Source organism: Sinocyclocheilus grahami, unplaced genomic scaffold (genome assembly GCF_001515645.1).
Source record: "Sinocyclocheilus grahami isolate Dianchi unplaced genomic scaffold, SAMN03320097.WGS_v1.1 scaffold1706.1, whole genome shotgun sequence".
In the NCBI taxonomy this organism is placed as follows: Eukaryota; Metazoa; Chordata; class Actinopteri; order Cypriniformes; family Cyprinidae; genus Sinocyclocheilus; species Sinocyclocheilus grahami.
The window spans coordinates 114,819-124,003 of NW_015506885.1; the positions used below are offsets into that span (position 1 = coordinate 114,819).

At 37.0% G+C, this 9,185-nt stretch overlaps 1 protein-coding gene across 2 annotated transcripts in view; it reads right to left on the reverse strand.

The window, feature by feature from the left end:
* Positions 1–2,505: 2,505 nt before the first annotated feature.
* The window catches only part of LOC107572154 (pre-mRNA-splicing factor CWC25 homolog), a 10,872-nt gene continuing 4,192 nt past the window's right edge, over positions 2,506–9,185 (reverse strand). The window contains exons 4-9 of one of the 2 annotated variants that reach the window (XM_016258566.1): positions 7,731–7,800; positions 7,189–7,316; positions 6,765–6,858; positions 3,341–3,534; positions 2,960–3,124; positions 2,506–2,790 (exon numbers count right to left, since the gene is read on the reverse strand). In XM_016258566.1, coding sequence (XP_016114052.1) covers positions 2,676–2,790; positions 2,960–3,124; positions 3,341–3,534; positions 6,765–6,858; positions 7,189–7,316; positions 7,731–7,800 — 766 coding nt within the window. In that variant the 3' untranslated portion in view covers positions 2,506–2,675. The remainder of the gene's footprint in view (positions 2,791–2,959; positions 3,125–3,340; positions 3,535–6,764; positions 6,859–7,188; positions 7,317–7,730; positions 7,801–9,185) is intronic. The other variant, XM_016258567.1, reaches the window with a different exon arrangement.

Here is a 9,185-nt window from a genome sequence, read left to right on the forward strand (position 1 = left end):
GATTTTGCTTGACAATCCTCATAAGGCTGCGGTTCTCTCGGTTGGTTGTGCATCTTTTTCTTCCACACTTTTTCCTTCCACTCAACTTTCTGTTAATATGCTTGGATACAGCACTCTGTGAACAGCCAGCTTCTTTGACAATGAATGTTTGTGGCTTACCCTCCTTGTGAAGGGTGTCAATGATTGTCTTCTGGACAACTGTCAGATCAGCAGTCTTCCCCATGATTGTGTAGCCTAGTGAACCAAACTGAGAGACCATTTCGAAGGCTCAGGAAACCTTTGCAGGTGTTTTGAGTTGATTAGCTGATTGGCATGTCACCATATTCTAATTTGTTGAGATAGTGAATTGGTGGGTTTTTGTTAAATGTGAGCCAAAATCATCACAATTAAAAGAACCAAAGACTTAAACTACTTCAGTCTGTGTGCATTGAATTTATTTAATACACAAGTTTCACAATTTGAGTTGAATTACTGAAATAAATGAACTTTTCCACGACATTCTAATTTATTGAGATGCACCTGTGCTGGATGGAGTCGAAATAGTCTTGGTTATTGGAATCGCAATCTGCCCGTGCTTGTCACCATCCGGCCCGCACCACACCCTACACATAAATATTATTCCACCCGTTACATCAAATATTAGCGATTCACCTGCATGTACCTGCCCGCATGCAGGACTCTGACTTCCCTCTTGTGGACAACATAATAGACAACTCTGGCCCCAGAGAGTGATTGTAAATTAGGTTTACATGAAATATGTTTGAAATTTCATTCTGCATCTTCTGAGATTTCATTTTAATCCTTCTCATAAAGTCACTGAATTAACCATTAACTTTTCACCTGATTGCGTTGCCCTTGAGAGCATTGTTGAGAGAGAACAAGAATATATTGGAAACATGCTACCACCTACCTGACTCTGCCTGAGAAGTAAGGCAAAATACACTTACCCGAGATGATTTTTATTTTATATCTCTGAAATATATGATAGTACTCTTGAAAACAATCGTTGGTAACACTTTATTTTAAGGTGTCCTTGTTACACGTTACATGTACTTAATATTATATTAACAATTATGCATAATTACTTGCAAGTAACCCTAAACCAATCCCCAATCCTAACCCTAAGCATATAGTAGCCTACATGTAGTTAATATTACTCAGTACTTAAATGTATAATTACACTGTAACAGACACCTTAAAACAAAGTTTAACCCAATCTTTTAAGGTATTATTGAATAAAATATTAATGATTAAAGAAAGAAAAAATTAATAGCTATAATATGGACTATTGTAAATGCTGTTATACTCAGATACTGTGATTTCCTTCTCACATTGCTGATTTCACCATTAACTCTTCATCTGAATAGTGTATGTTGCTGTATATGGTATCATTGTAATCCTTGACTATCAAAACATAGGGGTAGACATCACATTTTCTGTGTTATCATGTTTGGTTCAGGAGATATGACACAAAATACATAATTTGGTTATGGCGGCAAGTAAAATGATCGCCATGGCAACCCTGAGGTGTTTTTTTGCGATGGCTCAATTTCTGAAAATGTTTAGGGCTGCAAACTATACAAGTGTACCAAGTTTAATGCTTTTATGAAAAAGTGAACATTATTTTCACATATCACCTGGACTACAGTACTTCTTGAGCCAAAGTTGTTCATAATGAGGAAATTGAACATGATTTCATGATTTTGACGTTTTTGATCGCTGTAGTGCCCCCCTATTGGCCAATTGGAGTTTTTTGCTGTGTCCGAAAGCAGAAAAATGCTGCCTTTGGAGAATGCATTCCAAGGTAGGAAGGCATCAGGTATGTCCGAATCCAGTGTTAGCTTAAATTCCTGTTTCCTGAGATACCTTCATCTGATGGATTTTTGAAGGCAGCATAGATGTATCCTTAGCTGCCTTTGATATCCCACAATCCTGTGTGTTCTACTCTGTGACAGCTTAGCAAGCTTAGCATAAAAATGGCGCCTACAGTACTTCTTGAGCCAAAGTTGTTCATAATGAGGAAATTGAACATGATTTCATGATTTTGACGTTTTTGATCGCTGTAGTGCCCCCCTATTGGCCAATTGGAGTTTTTTGCTGTGTCCGAAAGCAGAAAAATGCTGCCTTTGGAGAATGCATTCCAAGGTAGGAAGGCATCAGGTATGTCCGAATCCAGTGTTAGCTTAAATTCCTGTTTCCTGAGATACCTTCATCTGATGGATTTTTGAAGGCAGCATAGATGTATCCTTAGCTGCCTTTGATATCCCACAATCCTGTGTGTTCTACTCTGTGACAGCTTAGCAAGCTTAGCATAAAAATGGCGCCTAAAAGTTGCGGTTGGTGATCAGTTTGTGTGCAAATGTATATTTTTGTCCAACGTTTTCCACTTTTAACATAAAATGTTAAACTGAGACAAACTGAACAAGTTTCACACTAACTGGAATGGAATAAATAGTCCCTGAACTTTTTTTTTTTGTGTGTGTGCAGAGTTTACAGACATATCAGTACTGATGACTGGAACAGGTTGGCAAGTTGGTTAAGACAAAGCCCATAAGGAGAACACGTGTCATTTGTACATTTTATTTACAACCATGATCTGGCATCATGATGTTAATTAAAAATAAAAAATCTTAAAACAAAAGACAGAGGTAAAACTTTCCATGTTCTTTATGGTCTCATCTTCTCATGAAGTTCTTCTCCAGAGCAGCAGGTGTCCTCTGAATAGAGTGAATGTTTCTCTTCACACGGTCTTCCAGAGAGGAGGTGGCAGCACTCTCTAGTTTCATGTCACTGTAAACAGATATACAAATTAATTAGTGAACAATTTATTATTATCAAAATCATTTTATGGCAGACCAAACACAAGAACATAATTTCCAGCAGAACTTAGTGCTAAGTGCTTTGCCAATGTGCACATTTATTTTAGGTCAATTCAGGTTTCAGTAATTTAAATACTGACTGTATGAAGCCAGCATGATGGTCCTGTTTGGCATTGTCTCTGACTTTCTCCTGTTCCTCTTGTCGCTTGTACCTCTGCACATTATTTTGCCTTTCCACTTTTCTTTCATGGGCAAAATCCATCATTTCCTTTCTCTTCTTTTCCAACTCTTCAGCTGAGAGGTGCCTGAGAGAGGGGGGAAATGTAGTTACATTCTATGTACTATGCATTTCACAAAACTGAATGTCTTCTACAGTAAAACAAATGAATCAAATGTATTCATGCCAAAGTTTTTAAATAAGAAACTCATGTTCAGAGTAATTGATATAGATAAGAAAAAAAAAACATTCATGCTTTGCTATATGTGGTAGATTAATTGATCAACTCGTGAACATATCGTACTTGCTGTAATTAGTGTATTGTCTTTGATTGCTGTCTCTGTGTCTTGATGGGCTGGGGGCTTTGGTTTTAGGTCTCTGCTCTGTCACTCTAAAGGAGTGATTGTCCCTGTCTGTTTTATGAGACAATGGGGACAGACTCCTGTCTCTTGAACCGTGATCTGTGTGGTTAGATACTGAAGATCTGTTTGCTGGTAACTGAAACGGTTAAGGAATAAATCAGGTACAATAATTACACAAATTTAAGATGGCAAAATCATATTTGATAACAATTACCAGATCAGTGTTAAACAGTGAGTAATGCAGATCCAGTAACTACTTTAATCATCCATTACAGAGGTCAGCATGAATGATTATGGCTAGAGCCCAACCGATATGGGGTTTTTTTGGGTGCCGATACCGATATTAGGGAGTAAAAAAGACAGATACTGAAATATCGGTCAATATTCTTTATGTGTAGGCTATATTATAGTACAGTAGTGTTGGGCGATATGGTCATTTTTCAAATCGTCATATCGCCAGTCCATGAGATCGCCGATAGACGATATTATCGTGCATGGGTGGGTGGGGGCAAGAGAGACTTCCCTGTACTTGTCATAGGCTATTTCATAAATATTTGGTGTTTTAAACTGCGCGCGCGAGAGAGAAGGAGCCTATGGAAGCACCACAAATCTAAATAATATACTTTTAAACATACTCATAAACTAACATGTTAAATACAAAAATATTTAAAACAGCTAGTTTACACATATATATTCGGATACAACAGTCAAACGCTATTAGGACCGCGCATCCTGTGACAAGTTTGCCGCATCGACGCACGGAAGGTCTGCTAAATCAGTCAACGGTGAAAATCAAAAGATTAAAGACCAGCAGTTTAACACTAAATATTGGACATAAACGAAAACGTTAAATATAAAGTATTTAAGACAGGTAAGTTAATATATTTGGAGTAAATTTAAATTAAACAGATACATCAGTCATACAGCTCTACGGCCCCATGATGAGCCCGATGCACCACCACAGAAACAAGATTGAGATTCGTTCTAACATAACTGTGGCATTAAACTCAGTTATATAGGCCTGGGCAAAAAAAATTAGATTTTCCGATTAATCATTTTTTTAAATGACGTCGATCTTTTCCAATATTTATTCCAGCACACATTTAAAACAGGATCTGATTAACGTGAATCTTATCATTAGTCTTCTCCACTAGATGTCACCCTTATTTACCTTGCGCGCAGGGTTTGAAATGAACTTTTTCACTCACCAGCCAATTTGGCTGCTAAATTTTTAAGTTACTGGCCACTCATAATTTCTACTAGCCAAAAGAAGTAAACAAATAAATAATGAAAAATAGGCCGGAGGTAAGCCAACAGCTTGAGGCTGTCCACACTGGATGCGACAAAGTGACCATTGCAAATCATTTGTACTTTGTCAAACAGTAGGCCTACGTCATAAATAGAACAAGGCATCAGTTTACTGTCGGGGATTTGTCGCGCTGTGCTGCGCCACATCCAGTGTAGGCCGCATCACAGATTATAATGGGTTCTATGGTATTTTGTCGCATCTGGTATAGACGCGGTGCGAGTCTTCAGGCATTTTTTTATTTTTCGTTATTGCTTCAATGCAAAGGAAACCAGTGCGCCTGCCACACCATTATTTGTTGCGTAGTGACAGGTACAGGGCTGGACTGGGGTTAAAATTCGGCCCTGGACAAATCCAGGTACTAGAGAACAATCGAAAAGTATCCTGCCAAATTGGCTAGTGATTTGACAGCGTTACCCGACACAGCTGATTTTTACCCACATTTGGCGGGTGTTAATTTCAAACCCTGCTTGCGCGATGTTACAATAGAAATCCTGTCATTCATTCAGCGCTTATCATGGCCATATGCGAAATTCGCAATGCTCAGGTGTAATACTATAAATACTTCGCAATGCTCAGCAGTAATACTATAAATCTGCGGAAGCATCTGATATCACTCATAAGGCGCCATGATTTCCGCAATGAATGAATGGCGGATGGTGCGGCGCAGTAGTTTTTGTTTACTACATACATACTGAAGCGCGGATGACGCTCGCGGTGTTTTCAGCTTCTGCCGGCTCACTATATGATATGAACACGAATGTCATCTCCAGCTGCTCTGAGAGTCACTTCATTAGCATTTACCATTTCATTTGAGAAATCTACCATCATATCACATACACAGCAGCTGCAAGTTCTTCACGGCAACCCGTCAAAATAAACGTTTAGTTTAATGTTCTACTGTCAGAATATATTACTATTTAGCAGTCTTAAGACTCAATGCTACTACTGCTAATAAATATTAATAAATCTGTATTTTTAAAGGAATAAATCACATCTGTTTTCTTTTAAATTTTAACAGTAAACCTCTGTCGTGCAGCCCTTTGTTTGCCAAAAAATAAAAGGGTTTAATTTTCATTTAATTAGGATAAATTAAATTAATGTTTTATGCCTTTATCTGATTACCAGAAAAATTAAGAACAAAAAGATTTTTTTAAAAAAAATATACACTGAAAATAAAAAAAAAAAAAAAAAAGAGAATCGAATCGAATCGAGAGCTTGCGTATCGAAATCGAATCGGGACATCTGAATCGATACCCAGCCCTACCCAGTTAGTGAGGGCTCAGTTAAAATATTGCACATATATAGGCCGTGCAGATTACTTGTTAAAGTGCAACGAAATACCTTATATCAGCAGACAATATGTGTCTGTGTTTGGAGACTCCTTCACCGGCTACAGGCTCCTCATTTGCACACGTGTGTGTGTGAAATACAGTCCTGGATGAAAAACTGGGGTAATTTGATAATAATAGCTGGATTATAGTGGGCCGCCTAATAATAATAATTAGGGCCCAAGCCAGAAAGGCGCAGGGCCCTATTGATCCCCTAAGGATTTTTCTTTTCAACCTTCCGGGGCTTTTTGGGGGCCTTAACATACTCAAAAACTCTTGAACATTTGCACACGCATTGGAACCTGCGGCCATTAGGACGCCGCAGAGGCTGGGACCTAGGCGTGGTAGAGGGGCTCTACGGCGCCCCCTGGAACACAGTCGGAAAACTTGATGTATAGCTCACACATACTTGCACGTATTCATATGAAACTCAGTACACATATAGAACTCATTGAGCCGAACAACTTTCACATGGCATGTCACAGCCTCCGCCCAACAGGAAGTTGGCTATTTAAGGCTGTTTAAAAAGCGCATGCTCTTTTATATCGGCGACCTATTCGACATTATATCAGTGACAGGTTCATATCGGCCGATAATATCGGCTAAATGATATATCGGTCGGGCTCTAATTATGGCAATGCAGAAGCTCTGCGCTGCCATATGCAAAGGAACATTATTTAATATTAAAAATTAAATAAAATGTTTAATAAAAATACAAAAGAAACATGCCAGCAGGATAGCCAGAGAGAAAATTACTTGAAGTCCATAGCCTGATTTGTGATGTCTATTAGAGGTTGAGACATCTGATCGTTTCTCTTTTGACCTGGTTGGCAAAACAGACACATATAGACATATGGTTAAAGAACTTATTTAAATGAGGTACGCTGTCTCTCAAACAAGGAGCAAAGTGAGATTTATGCCAGCAAATTAATTATTTTTTTACCTATTCTTTGTGCCATCCTCATTGCAACTTGAACTCCTCTTTCTGTGCTTTTTCTCCTTCCTCCTCTCTTTCTCCTCTCTTTTCTTCTTTTTTTGTTTCCTCTTTTCCTTTTCAAGATTGTTGTTAAAGAACTTATTTAAATGAGGTACGCTGTCTCTCAAACAAGGAGCAAAGTGAGATTTATGCCAGCAAATTAATTATTTTTTTTACCTATTCTTTGTGCCATCCTCATTGCAACTTGAACTCCTCTTTCTGTGCTTTTTCTCCTTCCTCCTCTCTTTCTCCTCTCTTTTCTTCTTTTTTTGTTTCCTCTTTTCCTTTTCAAGATTGTGACGCAACTATGTTGAGAAAAAAAAACGAGAATGCCTTTTTTTTTTACATTCCAATTTAACTCCTGAATTTTAACTGAGGTAACAAACAACATGCATTATTCGAAGTAAAATTTGATTTTAAGTAAAATTTTGGCAGAATTTATTTCTTTACAAAGAAAAGTTCATTGAGAGACAAAGTGTTTCAGAAAGTCTAACATGATATTTAGTAAACTGACCTTCATTTTGTGGACCAGAGCAAAATACTAGTTTCCAAGAACATCATTAACCTTGGATTGCAATTAGGCAAATTTATATTTCTGTCAAATAAATTTCTAATGCAACTTCCTGTGAGGTAAGACCAATTAATTTTGAAGTGAAGGTAACATTTTGAAGTGAAGCACTAAACATACCACAAAATATCATGCAATGTACGCTACTCACCATCTTTTGGATTTCTTTCATTTTAACAGGATTTGTAAGAACCCCTCTCTTCTTCTCCTCTTCACGTTTGCTGAAAATGAAATAGGGATTACACTTACTCTAAACATTTTATCTTACAAGAACTTTGAAGGAAAGTTCCCAGATCCAGATAAATATAAATTAAGATCAATCTACATTATTTGTGGCATAAAGTTGATTACCACAAAAATAGTATTGACTCATCACTTGTATTTTATAAAAACAATTGTTTAACCTACTTAATAGGGGTGTATTGGTACACAAATTTTACTGAAAATTTTCGGTATAGGTCTTTTGGTTCGGCATGCATGTGTACCAAATTAATGCAGCGTTGTTTTAACAACTGCACATGTGGATCATACAGATGGAGTGCAAAAAAAAAGAAAAGAAAAGCCTTTTTATTAGGGCTGCACAATTTACCATAATTTAATTGTTGCGATACTGACCCGCTGGTTATTTCTGCTCAAAACACTTTTTTTTTTACATTGAACTGGTTTCCACTAGCCTCTACTAGCTTTCATGTTTAGGGCTAAAAGATGTTAAGAGTTTAAATCCCCCAATCAGAGCTTTTCTCTTAAGGTGGAAGTGAAGCAGTCAGTCAAGTTCACATTTAGTATCTGATTTCCACTGTAATTAAAATATATATAAACTAGGGGTGTGTGTTATTGACAAAAAAATGATATCTCTATATTTTCTGGAATTTTATCGATAATAATTAGACGATATTTTGCAGAGTGTGTTATTGTGCTGACATCTTAAGGACTACCGTGGACAGCTGACTCCTAATGTTTTTGATATTCTTCATATTCTGTGTGGTGGTTAGTTCACAGCAGTGATAGAAAGTAGCTAATCTTTTTCAATTAGTTTAAATAGATTTTTACCTTTATAAAGCCATTTTTTTCTGTGTGGCTCATCTTTTGAGTCAAATTCTTACATTTAATCAGTTGGTTAGAATAAGACTTTTGGGCTTTTACCAGGCAAATTAAATCAGTATCAACAAAATGTATCTTTGCACTGCAGAGGAAACACAGAAGCTGCATCTGAAGTGGCATTTAGATGTATTTACACGCCTTTTAATGCAGCTCAGAGGGACATGGAATGATTTAACCTGCAGTTACAAAAATGCATAAATAATTTTAAAAAAATCATTTAAACGGTTGATTCATTCAGGAACGAAACGTCATGGTTGTTTAGAAATGCGAAACAGTGCTGTGGTTGTTTGGAATTATTTTTGTAGGCGAAATAGAGCAAAAACAGGCACTTTAGTGTCTAAAACGTAAGTCTCTTAATATTAATTTGTTTATTGAACTGTTGTATAAAATCAATATCACATTTGTAATCATGCTGATTTTTGGAGAAAAAAACCTCTCTCTTCGCGTGATATTAACTATATGAAATATATATATTTTCAGTGAAAGAACGCACTCTAAATGTGCA